The 15,592-nt window shown below is 46.0% G+C and overlaps 1 protein-coding gene across 1 annotated transcript in view; it reads right to left on the reverse strand.

Moving 5' to 3' along the window:
• Positions 1-795: 795 nt before the first annotated feature.
• The window catches only part of LOC147629293 (uncharacterized), a 33,340-nt gene continuing 18,543 nt past the window's right edge, over positions 796-15,592 (reverse strand). Inside the window, exons 3-5 of the mRNA XM_086812559.1 lie at positions 2,378-2,617; positions 1,581-1,640; positions 796-1,363 (exon numbers count right to left, since the gene is read on the reverse strand). Of these exons, the coding sequence (XP_086668685.1) occupies positions 1,265-1,363; positions 1,581-1,640; positions 2,378-2,617 (399 nt within the window). The 3' untranslated portion in view covers positions 796-1,264. The remainder of the gene's footprint in view (positions 1,364-1,580; positions 1,641-2,377; positions 2,618-15,592) is intronic.

A 15,592-nucleotide genomic window follows, 5' to 3' on the forward strand; every position in this document is an offset into this window, starting at 1 on the left:
AGTGTTCGATGCACTCTTTAGAAGGCCCTATGTAGCAACTTTTTCCATAGGATCACATGAGGACTTGTTTGGGATGCCTGAATTATACTGTGGATGTGAAGATTTTGCAACCATACCAGGTTTGCCTTATGTATGTACACGTGCTTGTCTCATGTTTCAAACAAGGCTATGCATGGTGAAAGACCTCAGGACAAAGGTCATGGAAGTATCCAATACACCTCTATATGCTGCTCTTAAAAGGGAATAATACCTACTACTCAGCAATTAGCGTGGTGATCTAGAAACCCTTAACCATATTCCAATACGAGATTGGGGATGGCTTGAAATTCACACAGAAGCCTGTATGAGACTAGGCTTTGCCCAAGGGACCTAGTGTGAATCTTTGGATTCCCCCCTTGCAAAGTGACTTGGTAGTGGACGCCTTTCGGTTGCAAAGTGACTTTGGGATGAGGTATTTGTTTATTATAATTTTCATTCATGTGTTTGGAAATCTAGTTAAGGCACCCTAATACTTGCAACTCAAAAAAACTTGGAAAACAATGTTTCTAACAAAAGGCCGGCCCCTTCTAGCCCGTGTGCGTGTGTGTGTGTGAGTGTCCTTTCCTGTTTCTTGTGTTGAATCGGCAAGTGCTTGGCCAACATTATATTTGTTTAATCATGGAATTAAGGCTCTTAATAAGCCACGTTACATCATGTGAAGGTCAAAGTACACGCATGTTTATTTTGCCAATGTTCTGTGTTCAAGTACTTGAAAAACGAATGCTAGGTTGCAAGCAAATTGACAGACACCCTTCGAGCAAAGCTTGCACATTGAAATAGATTACTTCCAAAAAGATTTGAAACCACCACAATAGCAAGGCATAGCCAAGACATTGCCATGGAAGTCTCCATACTCAATATGTTATACTACAGCCCTAGCACCAATTAAAAGCTGTTCATGCCCTGCCCTAGCTTCTGTGTAAGCTTTGGCAATGTTTTTTTTCATCTCATCATCCCCTTCGTCATACATGTTCTGCCAGAGCCATGGGTACACATCAAACACAAATCCAAGAATCCATTACCAAGGCATGCACAGCCAAATTAGATGCTGGGTATAGCTCTTCTTAAAACAATAAAAGGGTAGCAAAGCTTGCACATTGAAATAGATTACTTCCAAAAAGATTTGAAACCACCACAATAGCAAGGCATAGCCAAGACATTGCCATGCATCAACATCTTTTGAAGTCTCCATACTCAATATGTTATACTACAGCCCTAGCACCGATTAAAAGCTGTTCATGCCAGGTGTCTTCCCTGCCCTAGCTTCTGTGTAAGCTTTGGCAATGTTTTTTTTCATCTCATCATCCCCTTCGTCATACATGTTCTGCCAGAGCCATGGGTACACATCAAACACAAATCCAAGAATCCATTACCAAGGCATGCACAGCCAAATCAGATGCTGGGTATAGCTCGTCTTAAAACAATAAAAGGGTAGCAAAGATCAATATGATAAACTTGAGAAGATGGCTAAAATTGAACCAAAAAAGGTAGAAAATTATTCATAAGAAAAACCATGGAAACCAGACTCTCAAAGATATTACCTTCATTATTTGCATCAGCTCAGACATGGGCTCCTTATCTGAATCTGTCCGTGGCTTCATCTGTGAAAAAAAAAAAACCCTTCAGTCACATAATATCTTCACCTCATAACACAACCAAGCACAGAAACGTAAGGAACAAAAACTGGCCCATGTTCGACAACTTGATTTCACATATGTAGTGACTGTCAGTGAAAATCATACTTACTGTATGCGACTCACCTCTTACAGAACACAGCCTGCTTACAACACATGCAAGGGACTTGGACAGGAAGATTGCCCATCCAACCCTGGATGGCTAGTGGGCCCACCTTGGGCAGGAATATGGGACCTTATGGGCCCCCATCAATGGGTGGGTATATTCATGTAATTAGCCATAGCATGCATGACACAATGTACCTACATAGGCAGCCTGACAGGAGGAAATAGGCACGTAACCAACCTTAGCAATGCATGACACAATATACTGGTATGGGCTGGCTGATGCACTTCTCCCACTCCAACAAATGTAATGACATTAGCAATGCAACACACACACACCAGCATCCTGATGGGCTCCAATTACACAAATGGGAATAGTGGTGTAAGGAGCCTTGGCAATGCATAACAACTACACGGGCAGCCTGATGGGCCCCCGTCGAAGGGAGGGAATAGTCTTTGTAACAAGCCTCAGCATGCATAACACGATCGATGTACCTGTAATACAGGCCCCCATTACACTAGGATACAAAGACCTAGTGATATGCATTCATACATATGAGCACAAATGAGCATGCATTGCTGTGATGAGCTTTCCTCACCTTGTCTTCCTTAAGATGAAGGTCAGCCCAGGTACCCTTGTCAGCTTTCTTCAGCGTAATGATGATTCTAGTAGGTTTGACAGTTACACTAGAATTCTCCGGCACAATGGCCTTGTTTAGCTTCTGAACAGCAAATCGATAATTCCTGCCATCAACTTCATGGACCTTCAGCTCGAATGACTTCGTCTTGAACTCTGCCGCAACCTTCTCTTGAGTTGCCCCTTGGAGGGTGACATATATCTGGAGGACAACATTCTCAACTCATAAACACCAAGATATGCCAATAAAATAATGACACGCTAGCCCACAATTACATATATAACATATACATTGATGAGGAGTAGCCATCATAATTTTCAATTTTTATCTTTTACTTATTTGTGTGTGTGTGTGTGTGTGTGTGTGTGTGTGTGTGTGTGTACACATACATACATACATACATATATATGTATATGTATATGATTATTATTATTAATTTAGGCGTTTTTTGGACAGCATACCTGTCCTTCTTGGCGGCACCTTCCAGGGTTCTCATGCGTTTTTTTTTTCAGGTCTGGACAGCAACATAGCTGTCCCAAACAGGCTACACTTTTGACCTGTTTGGGCTTGCTTTCCCAGCCCTGATCTTGGAGCTCTTTGGGCTCCCTTTTGCTTGTACCTTCTGGTTATCTTGTGCCATCCCCCCCCCCCCGCCCCACCCCTTGATTGTTCTCTGCAGCAGTTCTTGATCTGTGGTTTCAGCGTTTCCATATTCAGCCTGTTCTACAGTCCCTTATACCTCTGCGTTTTCAGATTTGCAGCCATGGTTGCTGCGTTTTTCTGAACCGATCTTGCTGGTAGCTCTACGTGGCTTGGGCTTCTTCTGTTGGACCCGAAGGTACCTTCTCTTCAGCGTTTTTCCTCATAGGAGGTGTGGTGTGACATGTGAGGTCTTCGACCGTAGTAATCACAACCTTAGTCTAACTAAACTGCACTTAATGATGTTTAAGAGATAGACAAATATGTGTCAATGCAATGCAGCTATATTAGATGATGAATGCGATCCAAATGGATCTATGCTGTCCTAGATGATGTCTACCCCTGGAAGAGAGGGAAACATGCTGAAGGATGATGAAGGATGGCTGTCCTGACTCCAATGCTGAGTTCCACCACTTGTATGCTGGTATCCCTGTATGTAGGAGTTGGGAAGATGGCTGAATATGCTGATTACTGATGTAGATGCTGAACTGAATGCTATGCTGGACTGAATGCGTTGATGGGCTGAAATGCTGCAGTCAGATGCCATGGTGGACTGAATACTGATGCGCCTCTATTTATATGAGGGATTGGTCCTGGTCGGCCAGCTTTGCTGCAGTCGGCCAGATGCAAGAAGCCCACGACTGCCATAAAATACCATAAATTCCATAAAATGGTATAAAATGCTGGTCAGCTAATGTAAACATGCTGTCGGCTGCTGTCCAAACTCTGTCGGCTGCCTCCACAAGCCCCAAATGCCTTGGTCTAGATGGCTAATGTGATGCTACAATGCTGAATCCAACCCATACCATGTGGTACATGCTGAAAACATTCATTTAAATGCCCATAAAATGCCTGATAAATCCTGATGATGTTTATGATGCTAAAATGATGCCATGTCACTGTACACCTGAATGGTGTGCATGTGACATGTGGACACTGGTTGACCTGAATTTTCAGGTTTGTAGCCCCTTGTTTGGCTGCGTTTTCTTCTCCAGTGGACACAAATCACTTGCAGAGGGGGTTTCTTGTTTGGATTGTGGCTAAGGGTTATGGCCTTCACGGTTTCCCCGTTTCTACATGTTCCTTGCCTCCTGTTGGCGGTGGAGTACTATTTTTGCTGGATAGCAGTGTTTTGGCTGCGTTTTGCTTCCCACAAGAGTTTTCTACACTCAAAGGGGACCTATCTCCAGCTACTTCACTTGAACAATTTCGGGAGATGTTTTGTTTCTATGGAGACTTTCTTCTGTGACAGGAGTTTATAGATTTTGGAGGAGGGCAGTGATCTTTTCAAAGATCCTGAGCAGAGTTTATTTTGTCCGAGCTTGTGTTCTTTGCAGTGTTTGCAGAACAAGGAGGGTGTTTTGCCCTTGCAGTGTGATCCTTTCACATGGATCATTTATTTGTTGCTGATTCTTGGGATTTGGTTCTACTTTTGGAACAGTCTTCTGCTATCTGTGATGCTTTTGAGGACTTTGTTACCACTGCAGTTTATATTCCTGCTTCCCTTCCTCATTGTGAGGAGTCTCCCTCTACCTCTCTTTGTGATGCTTCTAAGGATGCCCCTCCCCCCTACCAGTTCTGCAAGTTTGTTGTTCTGGGATGGTTTTTTGGACCCAGTGGGATGCTTTGGATCTGTGGTTGCTAACCGTGCCTGGGGCACAATGGTTCTTCCAGAGTTTTTTGAATTTGGATTAGAATCAGGTTGGGCTTATATCAGTCCGACGATATCTTTTTTCAGAGGGGGATGTAGAGTCCTTTCATCTTGCGATGCCCACCTCAATGGTGTGTACCTATGTACAGCATTAGGCAACTCATGTTATGGAGTTTGAGCAGATGGACCCCATCTTTTCTACAGATGGGGTCCAATGATATCTTTTTTCAGAGGGGGATGTAGAGTCCTTTCATCTTGCGATGCCCACCTCACTGGTGTGTACCTATGTACAGCATTGGGCAACTCATGTTATGGAGTTTGAGCAGATGGACCCCATCTTTTCTACAGAGTCTTTAAATCTTGCGATGCCGACCTTTTCAGAGGATGCTTTTGTACAACATTTGGCTACTCTTTGTATAGAGTTGGAGCAGATGGACTCTTTCTTTCTAGGGTTCCAGTGAGGAGCAGCTTGCTTCTCCAGGGATCTAATCTTGGTTGGTTATGAGGTTTTTCATACCTTCTCCAAGCTGGATACACAACATTCGACTTCAGGGAGTGTTCTTACATTTGTTAAAATATTGCATCTTTTCTTTTATGCTGTTGTGGAGCTGTCGACCTGTTTTCCTACAGCCGACTGCTTCATGTACTAGTATATAAGAGTTGCTCCCTTATTCATTCCAACATATCATTTCCTGCCCTATTTGCAGGCTCTTGTACTCTGTAGCCTCAAGCTAATAAAGTTCGGTTCTTGCTTGCAATCTTTCTCTCTCTCTCATGTTCATTGCTTTCGCTTGTGCACATTCTTTCATGGTATCTCTCGCCTAGGCTCTGGCTGCTGCACAATCTGTTCCTCTACGTTTTCTACTTCCCTAGATTCTCCAGGCTGTAGATCCTTCAAAACAGTGGCTGCGTTTCTCTCTCTTAGTTGCGTTTTTGCTCTACAAGCTCTCCAACTGCTGTCGGCCATCCCCCAGGCTGCGTTTTCTTCTACAGAGGCAAGTGGAGAAGTTCTAGCTGCAGATTCAGCAAGTGCATCAAACAAGTGGCACATCAGCTCTTCTCCCTCCAAGATCCCCTCCCTCTTCCGGTAGGAGGTTCCCGTTGGTGTGTTTTTTACGTTTCTTTTGCTGCTGTCCAGCTACTAGTCCCTAATTGGATCCTATGGAAAGGTGCTTGAGAGAGCACGTGGATTGCTTAGCTATAGAGGTTGTTGAGACATAGCTTCTTTGAGCAGACATGGGTCCCCTGTGATATGCAGCGGAAGTCTTTGTAATGGAAGATCCTGTCACACAAATGCTCACACCGTCTTCTGTATCCTGAGTTTCGTGAGTTTAGCAATCCACTTTAATACTTCAAACTTTAAAGAGATGAGAGAGAGAGATATGATGAACTGTACACCAGATTGGGTCCCGAATACTGAAGGGCCCCCTATCCCGATAACGAGATAGTATTTGCTTTATTTCTTTAGAGAGAATGACTGTGGACTGTAGATAAGCCAAACCCAAGATCTCGGAGGATCGGAGAGTGGCTGATCTGTACACTGCTGTAGAAACACCTCCATGACCTGATCTCGAGCCTATGCACTCTTCCCAAGGGCATGAGGAAGGGCTGCACACCTGAGGCTGAGAGAAGAAGAAGGTGGACTGTTCTACACTATGTTAGAATGCTGAAAACACTTATGAATGCTGTGTTACCTTCACCAGATGACTGCTGCATGTATGGATGATGCACAGAAGGCTGGATACTGATGCAAACTGCAGATTCAGGGCTGGAAACTGCTGTGGACAGAAACGCAGACCTGTGGGGAACTGATGGACTGAAACGCATGAAGTACTGGTGCTGCTGGACAGAAAAACGCAAAGGATCCGATGCTGCTGGAAAACGCAGGCTGCTGGACAGAAACGCTGATGGACTGCTGCTGATTTCTGGCGTTGATCTGAGGTGGGGCTGTAGGCTGAATAAGGGACTGTGGTGGACTGAATCAAGGCTGCTTTGATGCTGAAAACAGGCTGATTGGAGGCTGATAGCAGGCCCCTAGGGCTGACTGAAGCAAGGGTTCTCAAGGCTGGAGAAGCAAGCTTATGAGCTCCAAGGGCTGGATTAGTCTAGGACTGAAGGCAAGAATGCTCCTAGGGCTGAGGAGGAGAGCTCTTAGCACAATGAAGACTCAATGAGAAACTAAGCTCTATGCAAGCCTATTTATACTAACTGGAGGTTGGTCATTTAATAAAGTTTATATTTATAAATGCCCAATAATGCAAATAATGCTAAATAAATACTATTAAATATGGAAAAAATACCAGATAAATCCTAGTAAATTCCCTAAGGCTTTTGGGATGTTCTAAATGATGCACAAGCATATGAATGCATATTATGCAGGATGCAGAGTGCTTTCTGATGCAAACCCTAAGGCTTCTACTGACTCTACATGCATGAATGATTCTCTCCAAGTGGGTTAAGGGACTTGACTGACTGATTGACCCGCTAAGGCTGAGGAATGACCTACGTAGCTCGTGCCTGACTTATCCTGGACTGAGGATGTACAATGGGGTCACGGCGCATGACAATTATCATCCTATTGGGTTCTAAAATTGTACAACTGTTGCACTTCTGATGATGAGCCATCTTGTCACCATGCACTGAGTGCAGAGTGCATGTGACATTCCCTCCTGATTAGCTTGGCGGCAGGTTCATGGCTTCCAAGTAGTCCGCCAATAACTGGGGGTACTCCTGGAAGAACTCCTCGTCGAGCCATACGGCTTCGTGGGTGCCTCGATCTCGGCATTTTGTATAGAACTGACGAATCCGTCGACCGGAACCATGCTTCCATCGATGAAGAAGGATCTGCTCAGGCTCAATCACTTCTGTTGGGGTAAAGGCATTATGCCCACCCTTATAGTGTGTACTAGCCCATAAGTTATAGTACATAGTGCACTTAGTACTTTGAATGTACTAAGTGCACTATGTGTACTAGTGCAATATACATGTGTGATAGGGGAGTCACACACTCAATGCTTGAGTTGACTTATCCCCACAACTCTCTCTCTCTCTCTCTCTTCTTCTCTGTGTTTGTCTCTCACACGAAACCCTTACCCTAATCTAATTCTCCATTCAACTGGTATCAGAGCCACGGTTGTGTCCGTGTGTGTGCAAGTGTGCGGAGTCGTCTTCATCGCGAAGAAGAAGCTCGGCTTTGGAGCCTTGAGTTTGGCACGAGCAGAGGAAGATCCACGGGCAGAACTGCAACGCTGGAAATCCACTGTAGAAGAGCACTGTGTGTGGTCGTTGAGACAGCAGGTCGTTGAAGCGCAAGGAGTCAACGTGCTGGTCGCAGTCTGTGTGTACGTTGGGCTTTAGACGCCTGGCTACAAAGCGTATAACCATTAGGCGAAGGCAGGCGGGCGTCCATCGAACACGCCTACGAGCGACCCCCTATAGCCGCCAGCTTCGGTGAGGGCCGTCGCGTGTAGCGCAGGCGTGTTATCGCTGGGCGAGAACAACTGGTATCGGCTCCAACGCGGCCGGTACAAAAGTCATCGCCGTCGACCAAATAGAGAAGAAGAGGCGTGAATGGTCTGTTGCTGAGAGCCAACTTAGCTCCAAACATCGTCTATACAAGTGCAGTAGAAGACAGAATGCGTCGACATGTACCATCCTCTGCAGGTGGTTGCATCGCAGTGTTTCTTGCGCTGGCCTTTGCTTTCTGCGTGTTTTTTGTTCCTTTCGTTGTCGGCAGTAGCTTGATGGAACTCGTCGGCATTTCTATCTACTCACCTCTGAGCACGCCTGAGGAGCACGCCTGAGGAACTGCCGCCTGCATTAATACAGCTGCCCTTTTCAATATCTGCACATAAATTCTGCAGCAGCATCAGCACGACCCCCCCTTTCCTGCAATCAAAAATTACGAGGTATTTGCTTCAATTTTTTTTTTGGGATTTGCAATTGAGCAGGTACAATCATCAATTGAGCAGGTACATGTGCCAAATTGCTCAAATTTTGAGTAAAATTGGCAAAATTGGGTGACATTGGTCACATTCAGGATCAATTTGCAAGAAATTGGATGTCGAAATTTGGGGCTTTTGATGTAATTCTGCAATTAAGCATTCATACATGCTGTATGATGTGAGAAATTTCACATTCGGGCAAAATTGCAAGAAATTGATGTGCAAATCAAAGGGCTTTTGTGCCGATTGGGTTGGCACTCGCATTTGATGCTTTGGGCAATGTGTTGATGCCTGTCAAGCACTCAATGTGCCTGTAAATCAAGGGGCTTTTATGTACTGGATGTATATGTGGCCAGGGGGAAGCATTGTGAAGACTCTGGATGCCTTCATGTGCGTTAATGTACCATGTATGATCAGAAATTGATCTTAAATCAAGGGGCTTTTCAAGATTTTATGCTTGTTGCGCTTGGCAAAGCAGCAGGCAAGACTTTTATGCCTTGAATCCTCAAAAATCAGCTTGCAGTCAAGGGGCTTTTGCCTAATTTCTGTTCGGGACTGTTGTATGCAGTGATCGGGACTGTAGAAGTCTGATTTTCACTCGTTTGGACAACCAGGAGAGCATTTATTGCTACTGTACCTGTTGGTACAGATTTGGTACAGCTTTGTACAAGTTTTGGCATGGCTGCACATTGATTTGAGTGAGCAAAAATCTCAATTTCAGCTGCTGTACTTGCCGGTACAGGTTTGGTACATCATTGGTGAGCACTTAGTACTGCTGTACAGTACTTTGGAAGGGGAACAGAGCACATTTAAGGTGCTGTCCTAAATCTGCAGCAACCAGATTTTGGTGATTTTATCACATACAATGGGAGTAGAGTTGCATTTGTGCTTCCGCAGTGGGAGATAAAGCTTGGGAGAACAGGTGCAGTGTTTGCACACTTGCAGGGAGTCAGGCATTGACAGGTTGCATATTGCTATGGCAACCACAGGTGAGAGCTCTTCATTGCTTCACATCAAGAAGCTTGAAGGCTCACAGAACTATGATATTTGCGTGGCGCCGGGTAATCAATCAAAAGTTGGCAATGGACGATGAGTTCAAAGCCACCTTTCTCTTATGCACTTTGCTAGAGAGTTGGGACACATTCAGGACAGCCACTAGCAATTCGAATGCTATGCTGTCATATGCAGATGTTGAGGGTGCTCTTCTTCAAGAGGAGATGAACAGGAAAAACAACTCTGTTGGAAAGTCCAATGCAATGAATGCACGTGGGAGATCCCAGCAAAGGGGGAAAAGCCAAGAACGGGGAAGGAGCAAGTCCCGCTCCAAAAAGGACTTGGAATGCCATTATTGTGGCAAGAAGGGACACATCAAAAAGCAATGCTACAAATGGAAAAATGATCAAAAAAGGAAAAGGGAAAAGGCAAAGACAAAGACAAAGATGAAGCCAAAGATGTAAAGCCAAAGGGCAAAAGTGGAGTCAAGATTGAAGAAGTCAATGTATCACATGCAGGTGACAGTGAGGATGAAGTCCTATTCACGTCTTCACTTGATGCCCATTCACTTCTTGTAGGAGATGGTCATGGTATGCACTCATGGATCATTGATTCAGGTGCCTCCTTTCATGTCATAGGTTGCAGAGACTTGTTTGTCAGGTATACTGCTGGCAATGAAGGAGTAGTTTATTTGGGTGATAACCATGCATGCAAGATTCTTGGCAGAGGTGATGTGAGGCTTGTGTTTTCAGATGGCTCACAGCTTATGCTCCATGATGTCAGGCATGTGCCTGAGATCAAGAAGAACCCGCTTTCTACTGGACAGCTTGATGATGCTGATTATGTTACCACATTTGGTCGTGGAAAGTGGAAGATTAGTAAGGGCTCACTGGTTGTTGCCAGAGGCTCTAAGGTGGACACTCTTTATTTCATGCATGCTGGTGTTTGTCACCATGCTAATGTAAATGCAACCGAGCTGCCAAAAATCTCTCTGTGGCATAGCCGGTTGGGACACATGAGTGTCAAAGGAATGGAGCAATTGTCTCGTTTTGGTTACTTGCCTTCTCTAAAGTTTTCAAGTTTTCAGTTTTGTGAGCATTGTATATATGGCAGGCAACTCCAGTGCCCCCACAAGAAAGCTCTTGGACAGAAAGATGCTCAGTTAGAGCTTGTGCATACAGATGTATGTGAGATGCCTCAGCTTTCTTTGGGAGGGGCAAAATATTTTGTGTCATTTATTGATGATGCCACACACAAGGTGTGGGTTTATCCTCTTCGTTTGAAGAGTGATACATTCTCAGTGTTTGAGAAGTTTGTTGCTCTTGTTGAGAATCAAACTTGTAAAACACTGAAGGCTTTGCGTTCCGACAATGGTGGAGAGTATATGTCCAAACAGTTTCAAGACTTTTGTGATGCTAAAGGCATCAAGAGCGAGCTCTCTACTCCTTATGATCCTCCACAAAACGGGACAGCAGAGAGGATGAACAGGACCATTCAGGAGAAGGTCCGTTCTATGTTGTCACATGCTGCATTACCTCGTGGTTTTTGGGCTGAAGCTGTTATGACAGCCGTTCATCTTATAAACAGGTCACCTAACACGAGGCTTGGTGGGAAAGTGCCAGAGGAAGTATGGACAGGGAAGCCTCCGTCCTACAAGCACTTGAGAGTGTTTGGTTGCGTTGCGTACGTGCACATACGCAGGGAAATGCGCACCAAACTTGATCCTAAGTCTCACAAATGCATATTCCTAGGATATGGTGACAAAGGTGAAATGGGGTATAGACTTTGGGATCCAGTGAATAGAAAGATTATACGCAGCAATGATGTCATTTTTGATGAAACATGCATGTATAAGGAGCCTGCAAGGCAACAGGAGCCTGGCAGAGTCATCTTTGATGATGATGGACATCATGGACAACAGCTCTTTTTTATAAATGTCCATATGGATCTCGGCATCATGCAATCGACGTCTCTCATAAGTAACTACATGACCCTCTTGATTTAGGACAGCTCCTATACAATTCCCACATGCATCACATTCTGGCAAGCCTTTTGCACACATCCCAAGGGCTGGGCAGCCTGTATGGGCTGCCCCATACTTGCCCTACAGCCATGTAAAGGCTGTAAATTCTTGGAATTTGCCTTATTCTTACCCTAGGGCTGTCCTACAGCCCTTCCATGGCTGGTGGGTTCAGCCTGGGCCTTCCTCGCCCTCATGGGGGTGGTTCCACACCATTCCCATGCCCACACTAAGATCCAGGGTAGCCCTATGGGCTGGCCCCTTGTCCTAAACACTAACTACTCAGTGATCTGGCATCCGGTACCATACCAGATACTCAGAATTACTGGCATCATTCTAGAGGAAGACTCACAACGCGGACCGGCACTGTTTCATGTGCAAGACAGTGCACACCTGACCTTGGACTCCTGTGCAGAACAATGCACACCTGACCTTGGACTCCTGAGATGGATCCCTGACCTTGGACAACTGAGATGGATCCCTGGCTGACTCGTCCCGGACTGGGCTCACATGGGACCAGATCACCATCCTAGGTCCAACACCTTCTGTACAGAAATGTCTATGTGGCATCCAAGTGCGAGATGCACGTGACATCCCCTTCTGCTTAACTTAACGGAAGCTGCATAGCCTCCAAATAATCCGTCAATGACGCCGGATAGTCTTCGAAAAACTCTTTGTCGAGCCATACCGCTTCATGAGTTCCTCGGTCCTGAAACTTCGTGAGGAACTGTCGTAGTCTTCGGCTAGAGCCATGCTTGAAACGGTACAGAAGGATCTGTTCTGGAACCATAACTTCTGCTTCATCCACAATGTCTGGTTTCGCTTTGTCTTTGACCTGTAAGGGGTTGGACCTGCATAAGGCTTTAACCAACTGACATGAAATACATTGTGCATAGTCCAACTCGGAGGTAGCTTTAACTGCATAGACACCTCATTAATCTTTTTCCGGATGGGAAAAGGGCCGAAGCTCCTAAAAGACAACTTTGGGCATCACTTGCCCACCTGTTTCAGTCTTCGCTTCATAATCCGAAGATAAACCCAATCCCCTTCCGAAAACTTCATATCCCTTCAGTCTTTATTGGCCTTTCGAGTGTAAGCCTCTTGCGCTTTAGCCAATCTGTCTTTTACTGACTCTAAAATCTCCTGGTAAGACTCCGTCACTCTGTTCGCCTCTGGTACTGAAGACGAAGTCCTAGTCAACAACGACTGGAAAGGTCTTCCAAACGCTGCCTCATATGGAGTCCTGCCAATAGCTGAAGAAAAAGCGTCATTCAAAACAGCTTGAACTAAAGGCAAATACGATTCCCACTTACCTTGCTGATCGTGGACATAACACTTCAGCACATCAAAGGCCAACTGGTTGTATATCTCTGTCTGGCCGTCTGTCTGTGGGTGGAATACACTGGAAAAATTCAACTTAGTACCAAAATTATCAAACAATGCCCTCCAAAAATGACTGGTAAACTTGGCATCTTGGTCTGACACTATGGTTCTAGGAATCCCGCCAATTGGATACCAATGCCGAATGAACAATTGGGCAACATCCTCGGCGGTCACATTGGCCCTGCAAGGAATAAGCATAACAAATTTGCTAAACCTATCAACAATAGTTAAGCACTGCGTATTACGCTTACTCGAACTGGGAGGCAGATTCGTGACAAAGTCCATGGAAATGTCTTGGAAAGGACCCTCAGGAATTGGCAAGGACTGTAACAACCCTTTCTTCTTTCTACGAGTATCTTTCACCTTTTGACAAATGTCACAGCATTGTACATATGTAAACACATCACGCTGTTAGAAGTCATCTCCTGTCTAGATTTATACACCAGGGCCTTTGTTGTGGGTGTGCCCGCCCTTATCAGGTGTTTTATCATTTTTCCTCACTCCCCGCATTTTTCCCCTATTTTTTCCCATTTTTCTGAGGCTTGGGAGACAGCCCTGAGGCGGCTGGAGGATCAGTAGCTGGCCGACTGCCTGGACATCAGTCGTGGACCTCTGTGATGCTGGCCGACTGGATGTATGCAGTCGTGGGCTTGATCTGCTGCTGGCCGACTGTTGATGCAGTCGTGGAGGCCTCTTCAGCAGGCCGACTGACTGCCTACCTGGGGGAATATAAATAGGCCCCCAGTCCCCATACCTTATTTGTATCATTCTCGGGATCTTCTTGTGTATAGAGAGCAGAGTTGCACGCCTACATCTCTCTCTCTCTTGTGCTGTTTTTCTGCCTGCGTTTTTGCTCTTGTGTTCCCAGATTTGGTCATCATCTCCACTGCGTATTTTGACATGGTATCGGAGACTAGGCTCTAGATAGGTCTTGGGATTTGTGTGAGCAAGAGGGGGACTGTTTTGTGGCTGATTGGTGGACTGTTTTGGGCTGATCGGGAAGAGGAGAAGCAAGAGGAAGGCGGGCTGATTTGCTGGACAGCCACTTGCAGGTTTTAGTTCTTCTTTGTTCCCACCCACCGACCCTTTTCAGAGTACATCCCCGCTATGGCAGATCTGTTTGAGATGGCCGAGAGACATGTGAAGATCCCGACACTCCCCACGTTCCCGGTGGACCGTCAGTTGGACGGGAGCAACTACGGCATATGGAAGGTGATGATGGAATCTGTTCTGGAGTCTTACGACCTCGCCGATTTCGTTGTTGTTGGTGTTCCACGGCTGGAAGTAGAGGAAGGGGAGTTACCGTCAATCCGAAGGGACCGGGAGGCCCAAACACAGATGTGGGATCGTGTCAACGCCAGGGTCCGTTCGTTTATTTTCCTCAACTACACACCACAGATAATCAATCATGTAAAGCACATGACGCTGGCCAGAGGTATATGGCAGCATTTGGCCTCACTTTACAACAAGGTATCGCCCATGAAGAGGATTTCCTTGGAAGTACAGATGCGGGTTATGAGCCCTGCAAAGTCGTCGACGATGCGGGAGCATATTAACAAGCTGCAGGCTCTTCAACAGGAAGTTCTTCAGGCTGGGAAGGAGATATCGTCAGAGGACATGGCCATCACGTTGCTGTCACATTTGCCCTCTTCGTACTCAGCATTTTACTCGTCGTTGATTACCAGTGGCAGGCTCAGCACCATCACGTGGGAGGAGCTTGTGCCCATGGTCCTAGACCAGGAGGAACGATTCACGAACCCTCCTCAGGGTGGAGGTTAGGAGGCCTTAACTGGCCAACGGTCGAAAGGCCGTAACTCGGGCCAAGGGAAGGCTTCATCGGAGAAGTCTTCTGAGAAGAAGTCCGACGCTGACCGCGAGAAGCTGAAGGCAGAGAGGACCTGTAATGATTGTGGCGAGAAAGGCCACTATTGGAGGCAGTGTCCCAAGCGGAAGACCGAGAAGGGTGAAGATTCCTCAGCAGCAATCATGAAGACTCCGGCTTTTGTGCACCTAGAGGTGATGGACACCGATGCTTCATTTTCTTCAGGCACGGAGGAGATTGGAGGACTCTCCGCAACGGATACACGGGAGTGGATTCTCGATAGTGGTGCTTCCAGGCACATGACTCCTTCCCGTTCCGGTTTACAAGATCTCTGCAGGCTTTCTGGTCATATTCTTACTGTAGATACATCCACTATCCCAGTTCACAATGAGGGCAGGATGGAGATAGTTCCCGATGGCAGAGGGGGGAAGCATTCCTCCCAGGTGTTGTATGTTCCGGCACTTGGTTTTCATCTGTTGTCAGTGCATCAGGTTGCAAGACTGGCGTACGGATGGAGTTTAATGAGCATTTTGTTGCTCTCCGGGACAAAGCAACAGGCCAAGTGGTTTGGGAAGGCGGAGTGGAGAATGGAGTTTACAGGCTTTCGGCACTCTCTCTCCCAGGTCCTCAGGTTTGTGATGAGTGGCAGTCTGGTAATGGCCAC

Source organism: Cibotium barometz, chromosome 18, assembly GCF_041138505.1.
Source record: "Cibotium barometz isolate CiBa-2024 chromosome 18, ASM4113850v1, whole genome shotgun sequence".
In the NCBI taxonomy this organism is placed as follows: domain Eukaryota; kingdom Viridiplantae; phylum Streptophyta; class Polypodiopsida; order Cyatheales; family Cibotiaceae; genus Cibotium; species Cibotium barometz.